Source organism: Sinohyriopsis cumingii, chromosome 12 (genome assembly GCF_028554795.1).
Source record: "Sinohyriopsis cumingii isolate HCF-2022 chromosome 12, ASM2855479v2, whole genome shotgun sequence".
Lineage (NCBI taxonomy): Eukaryota > Metazoa > Mollusca > Bivalvia > Unionida > Unionidae > Sinohyriopsis > Sinohyriopsis cumingii.
In genome coordinates this window covers 23,952,983-23,977,745 of record NC_142972.1, presented here as the reverse complement: position 1 = coordinate 23,977,745, position 24,763 = coordinate 23,952,983, and the positions used below count along the sequence as shown (strand labels likewise).

The window sequence follows — 24,763 nt, the reverse complement described above, 5'->3', positions numbered from 1 at the left end:
CTGCATCCGAGACTCAATCCACGCAGACAGAGGTGAGATGGCAGTGATCTGTAACGGAGAGCATTTTAGATTACTCTGCCGTTCGGGGCCCCCTGAGAATAGTAATGTAGTCATGATAAAAGGTCATAGCCATCCTCTTTTACATTACCCAAATGCAAAATCTAACCAGAGGTCTGAATGGATAAGGGCTGGGCCCAACTGAAACAGTTGCCCAAGCCACCCTAACTGAGACTAATCAGGGCAGGTTAAAGTTAAAAGAGCTGTTACTGATGGAAATAATCAGAGGAAAATGTTTGTGGAAATTGTAGCTCAAACAATGCGATAGAGTAAATTTGTATTCCACACCATTTTACCCTCATACATTTCTTAATAATATCAAAACTTTTTTGGCTAAAATATTCCATTCTTTGCTCAAAATGTATCTAATCTTTGCTTGAATTATTCCATTCTTTACTCAGAATATTCCTTTTGTTACCTGAAATATCACTTCATTATCTGAAATATTCTATTCTGTATTTTAAATATTCCATTCTTTACTCAAAATATTTCATTCTTTGTTCAGAATATTCCTTTCTTAACTTGAAATATCGCTTCATTACTTGAAATATTCCATTCTGTACTTCAAATATTCCATTCTTGGCTTGAAATATTCCATTTTGTACTTCAAATATTCCATTCTTGGCTTGAAATATTCCATTCTTGACTTGAAACATTCCATTCTTGGTTTGAAATATTCCATTCTTGGCTTGGAATATTCCATTCTGTACTTGAAATATTCCATTCTTGACTTGAAATATTCCATTCTGTACTTGAAAGATTCCATTCTTGTCTTGAAAAGAAGCCTACTAAAATGTAAATCCAAGTGGTCGCAAGTCAGCGGATTCAAATCCAATAAACATTTGCATATACATGTGATATAATAAGCACTGAATATATTCACAACTTTCAATTAGATAATTAAATTAAGATTTTTAAAGTCTGAAGCAAAACTGAACTAGTGTGACAAAAACCTTAATTATTCTATCTTAGAAAGCTCAAGCAACTTTTTACAACATTATGTAAGACTGATATATGACTGTTTACATGTGCTGAACAAATTAATAAAATATCAAATGTCACTTATGTGAGTTTTCATTGTCAAAAGATGGGAAAAGGAAAAAAGTAACAAATACAGTTCATGAATGGGATGATCAAAATCATCAGAAAAGTGGCCATAGGAGTGGTAACATGGTTAGCTAATTTGATACATTATAGCCTTATTCTTACATATTAAACTTTCTCATTACTGATGATGCTCCAGTGGTCTAGTAGTTAGAGCATCCATCTTGGATGTGGGAGGTCATTGGTTCAAACCCTGGCTGAGTCTTACCAAAGATACATACAAATGGTACTAACAGCTGCCTCACTAGATGTTCAGCATCAAGAGGTTTGTGTTAGGACTAGTTGGCCTGGTGTCAGGATAATGTGACTGGGTGGGACATCATGCTACATGTCTGTGGCATGATGCCCCTGTGCCAGACATCACTATAAACTGCCATATCACAGACATCGTAGCGATATGACTGAAAAATTGTTAAAGCTATGTTAAAAATCCAAATCACACACACACACACACACACATTACTGAATCCATCCAATATATTATGTAATTCTATATTTAAAGTTTGATCTAATCATTTTAGAAATATGGCTTCCACAGGTGTAACAAGCTAATTAGAATCAGATGCAAGATCACCTAAGTAGTATGCATGTTTTTTTCTCATTATCAAACTCATACGAGATGTCCATGACATAAGCTCACATTCCAAGTTTCATCAAAATCAGATCAGAAATATGGCCTACATAGTGGTAATAAGCTAAGTCAATTAGATGCATAATTACCTTACTAGTGAGATTTTTCTCATTAATGAACTTGTTTCAAACCCTGATGTAAGAATATATTTCAACTTTGCTTAAGATCAGATAGGAAACAAACCTCCCCAAGTAGTAACAAGGCTAATCAATCTGATTTAAGATTACCTCATTAATACACAAAAATCTTGCTCATTATCAACTCATGTGAAATACTGATGATATTAACCCATGTTCCAAGTTTAATTAAAACTGAATCATAGATATGGACTCCAGAGTGGTAACAAGCAACTTTTGATGGATAGGCGCACAAGTCATTATGGATGACTAATGCAGTACAATGGATCCATGCCCATGCTATAAGCTCACTAGCCATTATAGTCAGGCAAGCTCTAAATTTAATGGTGCTACTCTGAAGGGCCACAATTAATACCCCTCTGATTGCATGGTGGGTTAGAAAAAAACAAGGAAAATAAGATGTGAGACACTTATTTGGATCTATTAGCTAGATATAGAATAATTTAATACCACTGAGAAAGAATCTTCAAAAATATGGCTCCCTATGGTTACAATGGGGCCTCTCCCCTAGTTATAGGTAGTTATCTTGACCTATTTTTGCATATCCATCAGGTCTGGCCTAGAATCTATTTGCTTGCCAGCTACGATTTATCTAATATTCATGAGCAGACAAGATTATGGCTTTTCTGTGAACATTCTTTGCATTTTAAATTAAGAGGTTACTCGTGTTCAATGCTGAATTTATTTCATTAAAAGATTTATGACCTCTAAATAACTCTTCAGGAAAAGAAACCAAAGCTATCCTTTCCTGATTAGGGACACTCTATTACAGTCCTTTACTGACAGGAAATTAGTTCAATTTGATAACATGACCCATAAATTAATGCTGGCCACTGTTGTGTTTGACTCTGGATATTTTTCTGTAAGAACTAAAAATGTCATTTATGTAGTAGATATTCACTATTCTGTTCAAGAGAAAAACTGATCAAATAAACATTGTCTTGTAATTACAAATTTGTATAATCTATGAACCCCCAAACCATGACTATTTTATTTGGTTACCCAAATTATTAGTTATGGAAAAATTCTTTTAATTTAAATCCATATCAGTCTTCCTATTCAGCAAAATCTGGCATGACATGTCAAGCTTAGCAATACAAGTCAGGTAAAACAAATGCGATCAATAGAAAACATAGATACATATTCTGGAGGTTGTTATTCTGAGGTAAATCAAAAAAGTGAAACAGCTGTCAATTGGAATAAAGTTCTTCCAACCATTAAAAAAAATGACCAAAAAAATGACAACTTATTCCTTGTTTTCATAGAATAAATCCACTGAACAAGGAAATTTAAAACCACAGGCCTCAGTGGATACCTTCCATTTCAATGTATTATGGACCAATGATTTTGGCATATTTACATCCTCAATGTATAAAATTAATTAGCAATAGTTGCTAAGCAGATGTTTACAAACAGTTTATGGGTAAATGTTGACATAATGAAATTGCCTTCATTTTCTGCTTTGTTTTAATATGTTAATAATGAACTGCAGGCATAAGGGTAATGATCATGTATACAGACTTGAGCAGAATACTAACACTTTCAATGAGTAATAGTCTTGACCTTATTACTGTGGCATGAAGTCTAGACCTGGTAAATAACACAGACACACATACACACAAGCCCACAATGCACACAGTAACCCTGACCTACATAATAATGTAGTAAAATGTAACTACATAGCTATGAAGCAAACTTACTCTACACATTATACTAATGTGGTTCAATATCAATGGAATAATAGTGAAATTGAGGACACTAGGGCTACAAAAAGTTTTCATTTAGCCACTTGTCCTACTGGGCAAACCTGGAACTTTTAATTTTCAAGTAGCCCAATCTGATTAAAATAAGATCTCCACTGTCCTACATGAAGATCTGACAGCGAGTACTTAGGGATCATGTTCTGGTGACCTATGTTATTAACATAATCTATAATTTTCTCAGCAAATCAGATGAAGTCTTATATCTCTGCATTTGGGAGACTGAGCAGAGTGGCTGAAGAACATAAATGTGTGATGAACGATTTGATTCTCCTTCAGATTTTTGAAAGCTGCATCTCCATTGGCTAATTCGCAGGTCACAAAACATGACCCCTAAACAGTAGCTGTCAGATTTACATGTAGGACAGTGGAGATTTGATTTTAATCAGACTGCATTTAATTACTTGGCCTACTGGGTAAACTTTATACTTTTAATTTTTATTTAGCTAGTTAGCCTACTGTGCAAACTTGGAACTTATAACTTTTACTTAGCCACTTGGCCTACAGGGCAAAATTTAAACTTTTACTCATCCTTTATTTATGTACAATTTTAAACACAGAAACTGGAACATCTGTGATTCTGTTGTTTGTTTGAACATTATTTTTCAAGAAAATACTTTAATGTATCATATATAACATTATAATATATACGTCGATTCAGCAGAAAGCTGGAAGCTTGATGAAAACTGTCTGCCTATTACAGAGTAAACTGAACATTCAATACTGTCCAACAATTTAAAGTAGATAAATCATATATAAATATAAAAGTACACTTGGTCATTTCTATTATATCTAATTGTTTCAAAGATCATTTAATGGTAAATAAGGATGGAATACACTTGTTTGGTTGTGACCTGTGTGTTAACTTAAAAAGGCTTTGATAATTTTATGAAGGTTTGCACTGCCATAAATATTTGTGTCTTAATTTCATTGGAATACAGTGGACTGTCGGACAATAATGTCAATTGTAAGTTGGCTCAGTAATGTGAGGAAAACACGATAACTCAAAGTTGCATAATGTTCAGCTGTTTTTACCTCATAGCTGCCATCCCCTGAGTATAAAAATACTGACTGCTTATGACAAAATTACTGATTTTCACAAATACTGATTTTTAAAACTTTATTGCACATGTAACTATTTATAACATCTACAACTATTAGTAAAGTAGGACAGTAACTTACTAAATTATTTAATGTCCAAAATGCATGTGTTGCACTCTCGCACCATCTGAACAGGCACACTGTTCCATTTGAATGTCCATTCAGAATGTGCAAGAGTGTAACACACACTCTGACATAGGCTGTTTATAGAAGCCTTTTTCACGTCTTATTTTTTTCAATCATTATCGATTCTAATGTACCATCTTTCATTGACGATCTGAGTTCTATGTGGGTTTTTTTTACTGTCCGGAAAAAGTGTGAAATAAATCACTAGCAACACTAGTAACTGAAAGAGGAAGGTTTGTTTCTAAAATAAATTTAGTAAACTAAACTTTGATCAAATTACATAAAGGTTCTTTCTGGTATTTATATACATGTATGTTGTAAGTTCAGGCTGAGTTGTGGATGATGAATCAGCAACCTGATGATTATTAGCATTTTCATGCTGTTTTATGTCATGGGTGCCTCCATGCCCAATGGCAAAATCACAATTACACAATTTGTAAAATGCAAAGTTTTCTCTTTTACTAGATGGTTTCAAAAATCTAAACAAGATCTGAATTGGCCTTTCAATTCTGTTTTCTTTTCTTTGCTGGAGAAAATTCTGAATCTTCTGCCTTCCTTTGTAACATGACTAGAACTCTGTATCCCTATATACATGTGATACATTTCTCTCAAAATGGAACTGGGTGCCCATTCTAAACGCAGAGTTGCATGAATTTTTTTTTTTGTTTAATTAAAAACGTGGATATTTCACAAGAAAAATGTACACCCATATTCAGGTCCAAAATACCAGAAAACTGGGACACTTGGCAGCTATGCTACTTGTCTGCAGTACCTATTATTAGAAACATGATTTAGGAATAAATCATTATTTAAGTTACTGCATTTAGTTCTCAAATGTGTATGCTGAACTATGATTATGACATGGTAAGGTCTGCATATTCAGAATTTTCAAATGCCTTCTCATGCACAATGCCACAATTTTATTTTCTCTGCTTGTCCTTTTAGCCTTTCTTTGAAATATTTTGGATCAAACTGTAGAAAATAATGGAGTATTCCTGGTGTATGTGCAGTGTGAAACTAGCCAGGCTCACTGGACCAGTAACCTGAAAATATTGCTGGTCCTATCCATGATCAACTGGTCGTACTTTTTATCATACATGAAAACAGCAGCCAATGGCTCAGTGGTTAATTCAGACAGACATGAATATCAGCCCTTAGCAAGTTATTTATATAATGAAACATGAAAAATAAAATAAAACTTAAAATATTTGTATCATATGTCAACTTTTTTAAATTTCTAAAATTCAGCATAACATGGTCACTGTTTACTGGCCAAGACAATGATGTTCACTGTCCAGCTGATCCAGATCAAAATATAACATATGCTCAGTCTAGACATCATAATCTAACAAGTGATGACCAGTCTGAATTATAGTTTGAATCAGACTCAAGATCCTCATCCAATGACTTTAATCAATGACAGTATCAGAAGTAGACCCAGCCTCCAAAGACAAGTCTGGTATCCAATGTACAGCTGCTCATGAAATCAGGTCTTAGGAAACATGAGTTCCAGCAGTGGATTCATGCAAGTGGAACTGATCAAATTCACCCACGTGAGCAGAAGGCAGCTTAACAGTTCTAGTTGATTCAGCTCAGTATCATGAATGGTATCTGTGTCTGTTGATCAGTGATGTTTTTCATTGCCCTCTGGGCATAGTGAATGCTTGAATGTAACCTCTCTTAATTTATTCATTCAAATCCTGTAATACAACAGTATGTGGTCATTTATAGCTGTCACATGTATGGAAGTTCTAGTACTTCTTGTATGTATATTGGGCTAAGTGACCAAATTAACAGAACTTCAAAACAGTTCAAACAAAACACTTCTGGTATGACTAATTAACATTGGTTTAAATGACCATGTTATAATGTGTTTACTACATTAGTTTTGTAAGGAAGGTCATAAGAAATAATCAGATAATGAAAATTTACATGAAAGAGGATGGATAAAACGTAAGCTATTGAGTCTGAGGTAACTATTCCCACAAAGAGACTGTGACAGCAAATAATGAAGAATATGACACAATTATGAGAAAAATATTTCTCAGCCACACTGGGTTGATAATTATTAACCATTATTTCAATTCATCAACTCTGAAGGAAAAAGGTTTCGCATTTACTGCAACCATTATGCAGTGGGGCTATCAAAACATTTTCCCACCAGTGTCTTTGACAGAAAAGCATCCTCCATTTTAAGATAACATTAAGAGCAGGTTTTAGTGTACCTTCATTTTATTCATGGTTTCTCTGAGCTGCTCCAGCTGGTGAGCAGAAGACAATGCTTCCAGCCTTATGTCAGTCAATTTCATGTCCTTATCTCTCAGCAGCTTCTTTAGCTCTGACACAGTTATGGTGTCATCACCCTCACACAACCTGTAGAAGAAAACCCAAGATGTTCCAATTCTAAGCTATCTGTGATTAATGTTAAACATCAAGTATGGAGAAAATCTTAAAGTATGAATATGCTTCACATTTAGAGTTGGAGTTAATGTTGTCTGCTTTAGAATAATGAACTCTTACTGTGCAGCCTAAAATTATATGATCATTAAATTAAAATAATGAAGAGACACCACTTGTAATTTCAATGTATCACAACATTATGGAGAAAGTGACATCACACATAATTTTAATGTATCACAACATTATGGAGAAAGTGACATCACATGTAATTTCAATGTATCACAACATTATGGAGAAAGTGACATCACACGTAATTTCAATGTATCACAAAATTATGGAGAAAGTGACATCACATGTAATTTTAATGTATCATAATATTATGAAAAAAGTGACATCACATGTAATTTTAATATATCACAACATTATGGAGAAAGTGACATCACATGTAATTTTAATCTATCATAACATTATGGAGAAAGTGACATCACATGTAATTTTAATGTATCACAACATTATGGAGAAAGTGACATCACATGTAATTTTAATGTATCATAACATTATGGAGAAAGTGACATAAAATTATATGGTTGCAACTCTTCTTTCATATTAAAAAGTAAAAGATAAAATTCCTGGTACAATTTTAATAACTACAATAACAGTTTTGTACTTTAAGAGAATAATAAAGACTACAAAAAGTACACAAGACCTTTGAAAATCTTTAGTAACCAGCCATAAGTCAAACATGCAGGTTTTAAATGTGATCTTAATAAATGAATCACAATGAACAAATTCACTCAACAATTTACCCATTTCTTGTGCATTTGATAAAAGAAATCTAAGATTTTAAACCTGTGCAAATCTTATGAATATTTAAGCATAGTTCAGCTAATATTTTATGGGTAATTTGTGATGGGGTTGTTGTTGTTGTTGTTCTAGGGTTTAACGCCAGTTTTCAGCACAAGATAGGCTATACATGGCGGCCAGTATAACTGGCGGAGGAAGAACCCTGGAAAACCCAGGGAAGAACCACCGACCCACGAGAAGCTACTAGCAGGCTTTCCCACGTACCCACGCTAGCTGAGCCTTGGACTCGAACCCACGAAGACAGAGGTGAGATGGCAGTGATCCAGAACGGTGAGCGCTTTAGACCACTCGGCCACTCTGGGCCCCTTGTGATGGGGTACTTTTTCTGTACTTTTCTATGTAAGAACTTATGGTCATTGATATTTATCTTGAGAAACACAACAAAATGCACACTAACCTATACATTTCTAATTGGTTTGGGATTTCTTGGTCCCTTAGCTATATAAAATACCAATGAACACTAACCTATATATTCCTAATTGATTTTGGATTTCTTGGTCCCTTAGCTATGTAAAATACCAATAGCAAAATACAAATGCTTCAGACAAGTGACCCTTTGATTAACTCAGAATGAATCTACAATGAATGCTTGATGATGTCCAGGTTTTTTTATTTCAGGTGAGTATGATCCTTTCCATAACAAGAAAGTTTGCCATAAGCTTCCTGTGGGTCGCTGGTTTCCTGGGTTCTTCTTCCATGAGTTATACTAGCCTCCATGTACAGCCTAGCATGTGCTGAAAAATGGAGCTAAACCCACAACAATACCAATAACTTTTGACAACCCCTAAACCATTTGTCAATGCAGGTCAGACTGTACTTTGATACTTACGCTCCAGATGAGTGTGATCCCTTGATTAACCCTGAACCATTCTGCATGTGAACCTGGAGCAATGGAGAGTTTGGTACGGATAGCGTAGATCTCAGACTGGTTGTATCAGGCTCTACATCTGACAGGGAACCATTCTTGTTCTTCTTCTTACCGGAAAATGCCTTACTGAATGAACTTCTTAGCTGCAGTGGAAAAGAAAGTATAACTATTTTCTTCTTGTTTTTATCTTTACTTATCTGCCCCATTTGTCTCATTCTCATAGCTCCAATTAAAACAATTTCAAACATTAAAATGAAGGTACACAAAACTTTGAAGGTTCCTGTCATCTGTGGAGAATGAAGATGGAAAATAAAATGAAGATTTCTCAAAATTTTGCTAAAAAGGTACATATGTAATATTAGTTCCTTTAGTTATTAAGTTTTTCTAACAATCAGAGGAAATTAAACACCTACCCATCCTTTCTTTTTCTTCTTCTTGCAGAGTTCTCCATCTGTAGCAGCTGACTGCTGACTGGTCATGCTACATGCGCTGGACATGCTATTGATACTGGACATACTGTCGGAGGATATCTGACGTGTTATTCTCGCCTCTACAATGACAAAAGTCAGACCAATAATGAAATTTAAAACAGATCTTACATAAGCTTGCTATGTAAATACAAGTCCTTCAAAGCCATGAACTACATTTTGGTATAATAATTGATTAACTTAAGTTACAATACATTTTAAAAACTGCAGTGTAGCGTAGCATAACTTCCAACACTGTTCATTCTTACACACCACAGGTTCAGGCATTTCACAAGGGGTTCAATGCTTTAACTTCTGACATTCCAGAAAGTTAATGTTGAAAGCAAAATACAATAATTTTTTTGTCCAGTAGAAATTTGTTGTAGTAAAAAGTAAGTGCACATGGAAAAACAGGCAGGAAGTTAAATTCCACATCTGTTTCTGGAGGATTTCATTGAAAACTGAAAAATGTTCATTTATAAGAATGGCATCATCTTTAAATGTAAGGAAATTGTGAAAGATTAATGGATGCAAAAAAGGGACTCCCATCACTAAAATTGTTTCTATAGTATTTCAACTGAGGAAATTCTGCTAGAACAAAAAGAGACTTCTGGGGCCATGACACCTCAAAATGATGATGACATAACTCTGTCCAAAATGAGTTAACAAGATGAAACCCATAAAAGACACATCTAGGTTTAAGGAATAATAGTTTGCATCAAAATGCATCTGAGCATATTAAAAGGTTCTTGAACTGTGGTAATTACAAACAACATACCATATGAATAAATAAAGTTAACATTCATGTGTTACAAGTCTACCCAAAATGGAGCTGATGACACAAAGCTCATAAAGGGCTCCTCTATGAGAAAATGTACACACTGAACTGCGTCAGAATATGTTGAAAGGTTTCTGAGCTATGCTATTTACAAGGATCTCATTTAATGGAGTTTTAACAGTGATGAAAAAAGGTAACTAACTCTGTCAATATTCGATATGAAATCTTTAAAAGGCACATCTACTTGTGATAGGAAATTCACCGACTAAATAAGATACAAATGTGTGCATGCTTTGCAGTGGTTTACTTGCTACAAGATGTGTGAACTGACTGAAACACTGATGGATCACAATGTGTACCCATAAAGATCTTTGTAATAAGGTGCATCATTTTCGTTTAAAAAAGAGAAGACTTCCTATTTATTTCTTAGTGTTGTTTCTTGGTAACAGTGGTCTTACCATTTGGCATGGGTAGAGTGTGGAACTGTGGCCTTCCTCCTTGCACTAAATCCTTGCCCACCATCCCAGGGGTTGTGTGTCGCCGGCCAACATTGGCATTTAGCATGGGATCAGGGATACTCAAGCCACTCTGTCGCTTTAATGCCTCTATTGTAGCTCGCAAGTCATTTAACTCCGTGTCCTGGAAGAAGATATGGAAAATTTAAAACACAGCACCACTATGAAATAGATGCACAGTGACACTCCTTTCATCTGTACATGTCTCCAACACTCAGGCAAGGACTAAAGACGAATCTCCACTACTGAAGGGTTTATAATATAATTGTGGAAATATGCTGTCAGAAATTGTTGTTTGCATAAAAAGAAATAATGATATTCAGAGTTCATATTAAGACATTCTAATACAGAGTCCATAATAGCAAGACATTCTGGAGTTCATATTAGCAAGACGTTCTAGAGTCCATATTAGCAATATTTCACTATAGATTATATATAAAAAATCATATGCATTGATTTCACTCATTTTCATTGGGTTCATATTTGTATGACTTTGATAGTTGCTTCAAATCACAAATTTAAAGAGCTAAAGAAATGAAGACTGATACTACAAAAATCAATGAAGTTACAGTATAAGGCTAAATAACTTTGTGAACATTTTCCACGAAAAAAGGCAGGTACCCTCTGTTTTGCTGTTTTACCAGTAGTGTAATAGCATCCAGTGTATTATCATTCCTTGTGTCATCACTTAACTAAATATGCTGCCTGCACATCAGGCATCTTTGTTAAGCATCAGTCTGTGAACTATGACCCCGACTGCAACACAAGAACTAATTTGCTGCATTCAGCATGGCTAATGATTTTGACACCAATTAGTAAAATGATTCAATTTGCATTTTTGGAAATGTTTATATCTGCCTCTTAGAATGACTGTATAATCAGATCAAGATCTGTTACTGTATCTCTCAGTCAAAATCTAAGCTTCTGTTTAGAATCATTAGAAGCACACAGCATGAACTTAGACTGTTGGTGCATTATGAAGTCAGAGAGGGGTCTTCATGATATTTCAAACTGGCTTTGACCTTCACCTGACCAATTAAAAGATGTACTGATGTGCACGCTTACTCTTTAGCACAATTTAAATTTCTTAATAAACTATTCAAATACAATACACAGTACATTTTGTCCATAAAATAAAAATCTTTAGAGAAATAGAATGAATAATAGTGAAGTGAATGATCTGCATTGTATAGTGAAATGTGCCCAAACATGGTTAAATGCATTGACATGTCCAGGTGCAAATTTGTAATATATCATACAGACCAAAATCACTGGAATTTTAATAATGCAATTACTGACTGACAGCTGTGGCTAACGGGTGGAACTTTGAAATCTGCTGATTGAGTGTATATATTATTAACAGAATTTGCACCTGTGTATGGCATGGATGCTGCTGCAACTGTTGCACCTGTTCCTCTGTGCAGATTAAATCATTTTCCTGCCTGCTGGGTTAGTAATGCAAACTATTACTATTCTTTTTCTTGTTGTTTCTAATGCAGATCTGCTTAACACGTACATTAATTCAATAATTATGAAGATAATGTCTAATTAAAATTAAACCATCTGGCATTAAAACTGTTGCCATCGTGAATCATTGGGCTATAAAACAATTTCCCCATGTATCAAAGAAGAGCCAATATTACAACTTTTTGGAAGAAATCATATTGAATCTAGCTGAAATTTCTTCAAAATAAAGATTTGTGACAGTTGGCATGAAAGAAAAGAAAATATAACCTGTTCAAGCGCAAATATTGTCTTCATTGTGTGCAGATAATGGATGTACAGATTCTTATACGGTTGTGTACAGCTCAGACTGTTTACACAGTAAGCAGCCCTTTAGCTGGATATGTTCTGAATGCAACTAATCTATGATTTCCAAATAATGCCTCTGTATTGGCTGTCTGACTTTCAGTTTATTGCAAATATGTTACATCAAAGTAACCATCTGACAACATTGCTACCCAATCATTATGCAATTCGCATGCTTAAATACTGTTTTTGTTGCAATGCACTATGAATACATAGCCTTTTTGCAACAAAATTATCAGCTTCCCTCACTTTTAATTTGGGTCATTCTTATGGTTCCCATGAACAGCATTATAAACAGGGAACATTGTACCAAAAGAACCTACTTTATTGTATAAAAATCCAGATGCATTCTGTAAATCATTCCATTATTACACAGAAATACATTCCTCATAATAAAGAACATCTGAGGAATGAGATATTTTTTTATAACTTTACCACAAGTTCATTGGAATTATGCAAGATACTTTACAATGTTTAAATATCTGTATAATTCATAATTCATTGGAATTATGCAAGATACTTTACAATGTTTAAATATCTGTATAATTCATAATGTTCACAGTTTAAAAGCATGGCTCTCATGGAGCGTTGTATATTTTTCCAGACATTTTTCTTCTATGAGCGTTGCTGAGTGCTAATGACTCCATTTCTTGTGCCATAGGCAAATAATGCTTATCCTAATCACTCATACAGTTTTTAAATCTCCATACAAGATCTAAAGGTTCAGGGTATGTCATTCTAAGAGGCAGATATAAACATTTCCAAAAATGCAAATTGAATCATTTTACTAATTGGTGTCAAAATCATTAGCCATGCTGAATGCAGTGAACCTGACTTTTAAAATACTGCTTTGTTTGTCTCTGTATACAAGGAAGAGCATCAAAAAGCAAAATCACAAGCCTGGTTAATACAGCCGACATTTAATTGGAAAAACAAGCAAACAATGTTCTACCGATCATATATACAAATGAAAAGCACCAATCACAATTAGATAATAAGATAAGCCTAGTCTTAAATGGTTTATCTACAAGCATTTAGTTATTAAAAATATGATTTAAATTTTAAAAGCTGGCAAAGACTTTGGATTAGCCTGTTGTCAGTCCTAATGTGTGCCAACATAGGTCAAGTATTGTTTTAACCTTATGTTCGCTTCAGACATTTTCTGGGTCGTTGTCTCAAAGGTAAGCCTACTACAATACATGCTAATGGTAATTATTCTGTTTCCTGTGTGTGTAAGGAATTTAGAAGCCAAATATATTTCCAAGATTGAATTGAGTTTCAGTTTTTATGTTTTATTCTAAAAGTATAAAATTGAAATTTGGGATCTAGATTTATTTTAGCATTTAGAATTGAGGTATTTTGCTTTACTGGGGGAAAAAATTATGTTAAAGAAGGAAAAATTTGGTACTAAAAAAAAGATCATTCTTGAGTGAATTTTGGTATAGTAAAGTTTTCGTTTTGAGGAGTTTCACTGTATATATTTACTGACAAGTGAAGAAACCAGTCATAATTGCTGTTTAAATAAGCTATTGATTTCAAAATCAAGTTTTGTAAGCAGAAAGAGAATACTGAGTTTTCAAATAAGATGAAATGGTTTAAAGGTCCATTGTTCTTTTTTCATTCAATACATGTCATGGCAGAAGCAAAAAATAAAATAAAGACCACACCTGAGTGGGATTATATGAAAATTATATCAACAGCAAAAAAACAATTTGAAATGTCCTTCATTGATATATACAGCCCAACAGTACATCATAAGGCAAATTTTAGAGTTCTGATTGGCTTAGATTTGTTATTGGACAGCATACACATCCCTCTGCCGATGGTCATAATACACCTTTCACCACTGTCAACATCATTTAATGAATGTCATATTACCTCATGTGAAATACTGACAAAATCTATTATTACCTTCTTCCTTGGAAACTTTTCAACAGTGTTATCTGGTCGCGGGGGGAGGTAGTGCCCAGGAAAATACTCACCAGAAGAAAGAAAAAAAAAACATTAAAAGAGAACAGTGCCCAAGGAATGATGGAATAACATTTTGTATCATTAGGTTATCTTTACCAAAACAATCTCCCTGTTATTAAATAAGACCTGAGTCAGCCTTGGATAAATTCCATTGCTCTCCAACAAATCAAGTATGAAGCTCTATTTCTTGTTGATAAGTGAGCAGAAGGAAGTCAGCAAAAATGGGTGAAAGCTTACATCAAGGGATGCTATTTCTATATGGAGTCGGACTATTATCTGCTTGTCGAAATCCAGTTATAATTCAAATCAGTATAAAATGGTCCTTCATACAACAAGAGTGTAGTAATGGATCTTATTTTTGGGATGCATGGAGTTTAAATATTGAACCTACCTCATTATAAAACCATCATGTTTACAAATCAGCACCTTTCTAATGAATCCAGTAAACCATGCGATAATGGAAGGCCACTGATTTTATTAACAAAAGCTTGTATTACCAATCACTATGAACAACATTTGGTATAAAGTACAATCCCCACCTACAGATTCATTAAAGTTTTTCACTGTACTTAAAATAAGTAGAAACCTTGACAAGGGTCTCTCTCTCTCTCTCTCTCTCATACACACACACACACACACACTATATGCATGTTTCTCTTTTGCACTTAAACCATCTGCTCATTAAGTGTGCACAGACAAATCTCTTATAATGTGACAAAATCATCAGATCAAATATTTTACTTTAAACTTTGTGGACAAAGTTGAGAAATGGATAATTACCAAGTTAGACATTATTTAGCAAAAGTCCTATCATATACTGGATATCCATTAATCACACATTATGCTACAATGTCCTATTATCTTTTGATATTGATGGGAATAAAGAATCAAGAGTTCCTTGAAGGGACAGCAATCTACTGTATAAAAAGAATTTCCAGAATTTTTGTCTTTTTAACTGCAGAGTGTTAAAACCCCCTCTGATATTCCTGAGTGATAAGATTTCAAATTAGACACTATCATAGTCATACTGGATGTAAGATTGGCACAATTTTCATTTCAGAACCAACCAGATACCGTTTAAAGACTTTAGGTTAAAACCCCATGTTTTTTTATATGACCATTCATTGTGGCTGTCATATTTGATGCCATATCAGCACCATGTTTTTTATATGACCATTCATTGTGGCTGTCATATTTGATGCCATATCAGCACCATGTTTTTTTATATGACCATTCATTGTGGCTGTCATATTTGATGCCATATCAGCACCATGTTTTTTATATGACCATTCATTGTGGCTGTCATATTTGATGCCATATCAGCACCATGTTTTTTTATATGACCATTCATTGTGGCTGTCATATTTGATGCCATATCAGCACCATGTTTTTTATATGACCATTCATTGTGGCTGTCATATTTGATGCCATATCAGCACCATGTTTTTTTATATGACCATTCATTGTGGCTGTCATATTTGATGCCATATCAGCACCATGTTTTTTATATGACCATTCATTGTGGCTGTCATATTTGATGCCATATCAGCACCATGTTTTTTTATATGACCATTCATTGTGGCTGTCATATTTGATGCCATATCAGCACCATGTTTTATGTAAGACGAACTAGACCTCATACAAAGTTTTCTGGTAAAAACCAAATGGTGATATGACTTTTCTTTTAGGAATAGTAATAAGATTTTCGAGACAGCCAATGTGGTGGTCATACTAGATATCAGATTGGTACAATTTTATTCAAGACCAACTAGACACTGCAAAGAGGCTTCCAATGAAAATCCCATGTTAATATGACTTTTCATTTAGGATAGCAATAATATGATTTTCAAGATGGCTTCCATAGTGGCCCTACTGGATTTCAGACCAGTACCATTTTCAATGAGTAAAAACTAGACAATATAATATGTTTTCTGGTGAAAAACCCATGCTGTAAGTTTCTGTTCAGATCATCTGCAATAATAAGATTTTAAGATGGCTTCTGTGGTAGCCATTTTTTATGTTAGATTGGAATGATTTTTATTTAGGTCCAACCAAATATCATAAAAATATTATTTTTGTGAAAATGCTATATATTGATATGACCATTCATTGTGGTGAAATAGCAATAACAAGAAATTCAAAATGGCCTCTGTGGTGGTCATATTGGATGTCCTGGCAACAGATTTTCATTTAGGACCAATTGGACATCCTAAGAAGTCGTCTGGTCAAAAATCCATGTTGATATGACTTTCCATTCAGAAGCCATAAGACTCTTTAAGATGGCTACTTTAGTGCCCATATTAGATTTAAGAAGCACCATTTATATTAAGGACCAACTATACCTTGGATGAATGTGTGTGTAAAGTTTCATGGCAATCCCCCAAGCAGTTCAGGGTGGAGTAGTGATAACAAACTTGTGCTAGTGGATGGACTGATCAATGTCAGGCAACAGACAACATGCCTGCCATCTAATAAACTCTGTGGTTTATGACCAGAAGAGATAAAAAATCAGAATGTCAGCATCTAAATCAACAATGGACTACTTCATCTCACGTTTCATGACTAGAGAGGCATAAAGTACATTCATTTGTTAATTCAAGGAGTTAAAATATATAATTATAATAACTCTTTCATTGAGTGGTCAAGGTGACATTCTTTTTAAAGATTAAGTTGTCAAGAACTTAATGCTGCATCACAATAACATCTGGGTGGAAGGAGTTGATCCTGTCATTTAAAATTGCTGTCCTGATCTGATGAATGCCTACATGCTGATTGATTTCAGTTCTGTGTGTGATTGTGTGATTTGGATTTTTAATGTAGCTTTAACAATTTTTCAGTCATATCACTATGATGTCTGCAGTGTGACAGTTTATAGTGATGTCTAGCACTGGCATCAAGCTGCAGACATGTAGCATAATGTGTCCATATCATGTCCCATAGTAACCATTGAATAAAGCTGTGCTTCAGTGATAATTAGTTATTGTCTATTACTATAATCTTTATTTAGTACTGACGTGAGAGAGAGAGAGAGAGAGAGAGAGAGAGGGGGAGGGCATTGGTGTATAAAATTACAAAAAAGCAGCTCACCGTGACCTATAAACACACCAAGTTCTGAAGATACAATCATTCTAGCCAGTCTAAAAAGAGGCAATCTCTTGTGAAATTAAGACATGCTTGAAAATCTATTTTAAACCGGTTCTGTCTCAAGAAATACAAAGCAACAATTCATGGATACTGAAAAGGTCTAGCTACTTTCTTGTCATTTTGGGAATGTTTGAGTTGCTAATTGTATAATTGATGTATGTGTGTGTGTGAGAGAAGAGATTTTGGATTTTTAACGTAGCTTCAAAAAAGTTCCAGTCATATCACTATGATGTCTGCAGCGTGGCAGTTTAGAGTGATGTCTAGCACTGGGGCATCATGCCGCAGACATGTATCATACTGTCCCACCTAGTCACATTATCCTGACACCAGGCCGACCAGTCCTAACACTAACCTCTTAATGCTGAGCGCCAAGCGAGGCAGCTGTTAGTACCATTTTTGTAAGTCTTTGGTATGACTTGGCTGGGGATTGAACCCACCCACACACTGATATGTTGTGAAGAACTTTATTCATGATTCATACAGCTGCAGTTCAAATATTTTTCTCTTTCATTATCCCCAGCTAAAAGTAGACTTTAACCAAACAAGTATTTTTTTTGAGATAAAATTAAATAGAGCTGAATCATGGTTGTAAATAATGAATTATTTTTATTACACCCTATATCAGAATCCCACTGCAGAATATCTGTATTATGTGTAAAATCACCCTTTCCATCAAGGTTATTTGTGGCAATATTACCTTTATCACGTTCTAAATAGAATTTGGCAACCTGATCTCCTTTACATCAAAGGTTTAATTCATGAACACTGATAAGCCCTGTGCTGCTGAAAACTATAAAGAATTATGTTACATACCCATTTACTGATACTTGTATTTTGTAGAAAATGTGCTGCACACAAAAATAATCTTACAAAACTAGTAAACAAGCATCTAAAATAGCAAACATGTTATTTGTTACGACTTCTCAATGATATTGATTGAAATGAACATTACTGTTGTCAATTATCTAGCAGAATCTTCAATTTCCTGATGAGTCTGTGTACTGCATATTGTCCACAAAATTTCTATTACTACTTTATAGTCCATGATTTTCTGTAGTCCCTAATGTTTCATACAATTAACATTACCTGCAACACATCTGTTGTCACTACTTTAGTCCATAATCTTCTGTAGTCCCTATTGTTTCATACAATTTACATGTAACACATCTGTTATTACTACTTTACAGTCCATAATTTTCTATAGTCCCTAATGTTTCATAGAATTTACATTACCTGTAACACATCTGTTATTACTACTTTACAGTCCATAATTTTCTGTAGTCCCTAATGTTTCATACAATTTACATTACCTGCAACACATCTGTTATTGCTACTTTAGTCCATAATTTTCTGTAGTCCCTATTGTTTCATACAATTTACATTACCTGTAACACATCTGTTATTACTAGTTTACAGTCCATACTTTTCTGTAGTCCCTAATGTTTCATACAATTTACATTACCTGTAACACGTCTGTTATTACTACTTTACAGTCAATAATTTTCTGTAGTCTCTAATGTTTCATACAATTTACATTACCTGTAACACATCTGTTATTACTACTTTACAGTCCATACTTTTCTATAGTCCCTAAATATTTCATACAATTTACATTACCTGTAACACATCTGTTATTACTACAATATACAATTTTCTGTTGCCCTTAATTTTTTATACACCATTATTTCATATTTTTTTGTACATTGATTATTTTAAAAAATAAACAGTATTTTTAAAAGTGAAAATTTACAAGCGTCATACTTTTACAATGAGCTAAAAATTATATGCTTAGATGCAAATTTAATACACCTAAAATAATAATAACAACAGTCTATATTCTTTATTTCTGAGTTTAAAAAAACAACACAAATACCCCAGGGCACATTGGTTACAACCAATTGCCAAATGTGGAAACTGCAAATAATTTGCCTGAACTTTTCCCAATCGGTTTTTTGAAGTTGTGTGACTAGGAATCTTCGTTTAGAGAAAACCATGATCCTCTGAACAAGTAGACAACTTAGGAAGTCTTCTGGTGAAAATCTCATTTGATATGATCTTCTAAGTAGGAGAGTTGTAATCAACAGATTTTCAAGATGGCCATTGTGGTAGCCATAATGGATGTCAGATCACCACCATTTTTATTCAGGACCAACTAGACATTATAAGAAGTTTGAAAACCTCATATTGATATGACCATTCACTCAGGAGTGGCAATAACAAGATTTTCAAGATGGCCATTACATTGATTTCAGATCAGTACCATTTTTATTTAAGACCATCCAAACATTATAAGAATTAAAGAAGTCCTTCAGTGAAAAATTTATGTTGATATGACCATCCACTCTGGCAGAGTAGTGATAACCAAGTTTTCAAGATACAGTGGCTGCCTTGGCGGCCATATTACTAATGACAATATTTTCAAGATGGATAACAACATTTGGGGTTCATGCAGACTTAACAAAAGCAAATTCTGTAATTTTTATAAAACAGGGTCATTTAACAAAACTAAAGGACCACAATATCTTGTATTGTCAAGTAAATTAATATAAAGAAAGATAAATATGAAAAATGACTAATAAGTGAATCACAAGAAATTAATTTCGCTTTGTCAGATTGTCAAGTGCTAATTAATCCAAAAGGTGTGGCTGGCCAAATTAATTTTTTAACTGAACTGAACAGAAATCATGTGAGATTTATAGGTTACTGCTTTTGTATGGGAAAGTATGAACAAGTTTCTTGGATGGAAATAATGCACGACCTTAGGAGTGCAGTATATCCATCTGACAAAACGAGTTCATATTTTTCCATATAAATGCAGTAACCTTTTTATTATATGCTCATTTTTTAAATTCTACCTAAGGCTTAATTATATAAACAAAAATACATTACAAGAAACAAAGTAACTGAATGTATACCAGATTCCAAACTAAATACACAATCGCAGATTCATCATTACACAATAACAACATTATTAATGCGCACATAACTCCGCCCAAATAAATCTGAACTCAGTCATGTGCTAGACATAACTTTTGAAAGAAAATGGTGTTTTGGTCTACCTGAAATTGAAATTTGGATGAATGCGCATTGTAACAGATTTTCCATTTGATGTGGAATGAATGATGACTGCGCCCTCAACGCTGGCTCAGAAGCCAATTTGGAATGCAGCCTTGACAAGTTCTCCAGCTCCTGCACAAGCTTCGGTCTTACCATCAGTACCAAGAAGACTGAAGTCCTACACCAGCCAGCCCCTGAAAAGCCCTATGTTGAGCTCAACCGTCAATGGCTAAAATCTCAATGTAGTGAACCGCTTCACCTACCTGGCAACACACTTTCACAGAGCGTCACTACTGATGACGAAGTGAATTTCGCATTGCCAGAGCCAGCTCAACTTTTGGCAGACTGTATGCCAATGTCGGGAATAGAAGAGGCATCAGCATCCAGACCAAACTAAAGGTCTACAGGGCAGTTGTGCTCCCCACACTACTTTACGTATGCAAAACATAGATGGATGGTGTACCAATGCCATGCCAGGAAGCTGAACCACTTTCATACCACTAGTCTCAGGAAAATCCTCAACATCAAGTGGCAGGACAAGGTTCCAGACACTGATGTACTTGCCTAAGCAGGTCTACCCAGCATCCACACCATTCTGATGCAGTCCCAGCTATGCTAGTCAGGACATGATGTACGCATGCCAGACCACTGGCTGCCTAAGAGACTCTTCAATGGTGAGCTACAGAAAGGACAGCAATCCTATGGAGGTCAGAAGAAATGCTTCAAAGACAATCTGAAAGCTGCATTGAAAGTGTTCAACATAAACCCTGATTCCTGGGAGCAAACAGCAAGCGATCAAGTCACTTGGCATTCCTCCATTAACAAAGGCTCCAAGTTGTGCGAATCTAGCAGGACAGCAGCTGCAGAGCTGAGGAGGCAAGCCAGAAAAGTGTGTGCCATCAACCCTCCTTGAGATGTCTCACTCATCCCTTGTCACTTATGCAAACGAATATTCCGTGCAAGGATTGGCCTCACAGCCACGTGCGCATGCACAGAACAGAACCTGCCTTTCCATCCCTTGGATGACTAGAGTGGTCCTCATAGACTTGATGGACGAACAACAACACATTTGTTTACAAAGTAGTTCCTAATGCAATATGAAGTTGAACACAAGTTCAATATCATAAAACATTGCACGATTCTGACAATGTAAAGTTAACGGAGAAAAAAATGAGCATATAATAACTACTGTTATGTAAATTGATTCTTGTTATATTATTTATTTATATATTATTTATTGACTGTAATTGTGCTCTGTTCGAGACAAGTTTTTGAGATCAGTGCTTGGCACTCTGTTATCAAGTTTTTGAACTCCAATGTCAGAAATTTCATGCCTTTTAAAGAAACTTTGCAGGGTCTTCAGAAATTCCATGACTTTTCCAGGCCCTTGAAATTTATTTTCTAAATTCTAAAACTTTTCCAAGATTCCAGGACCTGCAGGAACCATGAACATTTTAAAGATGACTGCCATGGTGGCCATATTGGACATGAGATCTGCACAATTTTTTAATTATTAACTAGATATCATAAAAAGTCTTCAAGTGAAAATCCCATGTAGGATTAGTAGCAACAAGTTTGTTATGATGGCTGCCATGGTGGCATATGGAAGTCAGAGCAGCATCATTTTCATTTAGGACCAACTACATCACGGAATGAAATGTGTGTAAAGTTTCAGTGTACTACTTGAAGTAGTTTAGGAGAAATAGTGAAAACAGACTTGTGCTAATGGATGATCCAGTAGAACTAATAAAAACAGAACAATTATATATGTGCAGTACAGTACATAGCCCCCCCCCCCCCCCGTTATTTGTAGCAGGATATTCTGTGCCATTCTGACATACAGTGTGACCCTGCTATAGCACACTCAGTTATAACATGAATTCAGATATAACATGGTCGTGGTGTGGCTCCCAAAATTTCATATACATATATTTTTCTTGTACGCTAAAAAAATCTTTCTTAAAAGTATGAAGAAAAACATAAAAAGTTTTGTTATCATTTTGGGGAAGAGATCACCTATGAATATTACAAGACGATTGTGGTATGGCTCATGAAACTTTATAAGTATTTTTCTCGTACATGAAAAAGTACTTTTTTCTTCTTAAAAGTATGAAAAATAATGTATAAAAAGTTTATTTTGGGATCGTGTAGGGCTTCGCCAATATCACAAACTTTGATTTTTTCCTTATAGGCAGCAAAATATACCATCTGTGGATTTTTTTTATTGCCAACATTGTTGGCTGTTTAAACTTGTATTTACAACCATTGGTTTGGAGTGGAGAAATTCAGAGGCCCCATGAAATGAAGTTGCAAACTGGATATAAAATGCAATGAAATTTATCTACTGTTACACAAACAAATTCTTTGTCCATATTGATAAACCATGTAAACAGTGCACTGTTATATAAAAATCCGCTTATCTTGACATCTAGCATCAGTACTGTATGTTGTGAGATATCCACTATTTTGTTGTTGACATTTCTGGTAATATTTGCTAATGTTAGCAACTGGACATAGGCTGAGCTTAAAAATTTCACTGACTTGTAATACAAGCCATATAGAGAAAACAGGCACAGATCATATGCAGGACTGCATACATCATATATTCCATAATTAACAACCCTGGCATTACATTTTCCAAAGGGGTTGGGGGTATTTATAAAATCACAGTAAATAAAGCTAAAGTTGTTTATTGATGAACTCTAATAATGACCACATGTACAAGTGGGGCCTTTCTGCCAATGAATTTAGTCACTGTAAATATAATCCCAGTTAAAATGATCAACTGATTAACACATTTTTTCACTCAACAGGAGGTTGATTTATACACTGAAACAGTGTGATCAACTGAGACTGCTGCAGCATTTTGCTGTGATCTGAAGTGGATGGGTAATGAAAAGCTCAGGTCTTACACAGCATCTTTAAAATTTTCTGTTCTTAAAGGGGGGGGGGGAATGGGACATTAATTAGAGTGGGAGTTTTAATTAGGGAATATATGGTATATGTACAGTAAAACTGTGTATGGTTTGTAAACTCTATAATTACAGCAAGCACAATATAATATGAGTGAAATAAAGTTGACTGGTTACTTGAACTCAACTGTTATCCAAATACTTTCACAAATACTAAGGACTGATAAAAGTCCCCAATGATATGGACTGATTCAAATATCCAATGGTATGGACTGATAAAAAGTCCAAGTTCAGAAGCAGTAGGGAGAATACAAATATTGCAGACATATTTTTTCCTTTTTTTGATTATTTGAAAATTCTACCTATGGTATTAGGACACTGCTGAAAAGAAAAAGCTCATACTTTTCAACACATTGCCTTAAACATGGCTGGCTTAATAATGATGGTAGAGTTCAGTGGACTTGGCAAAGTGCATCATATATGGCTCACAAACAAATGATGGTGAAGTTCACTGCACTCACTGTACTCAGCACAGTACTTCAAATGTGGCTATGATACTATTAATGGTAAAGTTCAGCGTACTCAGCACAGTGCTTCAGATGTGGCTACCTTGCTAATAATGATGGTAAAGTTCAGTGTACTCAGCACAGTGAGTTTGAGAGTTACAAGGCTAAGTGCACCCAACAGAGTGCCTGAGATATGACTGTCTTACTAATAATAGTAAAGTATAGTGGATTCAGAACTGTGCCTCAGACATGGTTGGTTTACTCATGACAGTAAAGATCAGTTGGTAATTTTAAAGTTCAGAGTACCCAGCACATGATGGTCAAACTCAGTGGTCTCTGTTAGTGCCTCTGACATAGCTACCTTATTTACCCTGGTACAATTCACTGGACTTGCACAGTGCCCAAGATATGGATGGCTTGCTAATGATGGTACAGTTAATCAGATTCAGCATAGTGCTTCAGACATAGCTGGCTTACTTATGCTGGTTGAGTTCAGTGGTCTCTGCAATATGTCAGACATAGCTGACTTATTAATGATAGTAAAGTCATTGGACTC

General features: G+C 34.8%; 1 protein-coding gene across 1 annotated transcript in view; it reads right to left on the bottom strand.

Annotated features, from left to right (window-relative positions):
* Positions 1–24,763, bottom strand: part of LOC149786104 (neuron navigator 2-like) — a 367,654-nt gene that overhangs the window by 31,225 nt on the left and 311,666 nt on the right. Inside the window, exons 13-16 of the mRNA XM_089978115.1 lie at positions 10,752–10,932; positions 9,462–9,598; positions 9,010–9,191; positions 7,142–7,289 (exon numbers count right to left, since the gene is read on the bottom strand). Of these exons, the coding sequence (XP_089834241.1) occupies positions 7,142–7,289; positions 9,010–9,191; positions 9,462–9,598; positions 10,752–10,932 (648 nt within the window). The remainder of the gene's footprint in view (positions 1–7,141; positions 7,290–9,009; positions 9,192–9,461; positions 9,599–10,751; positions 10,933–24,763) is intronic.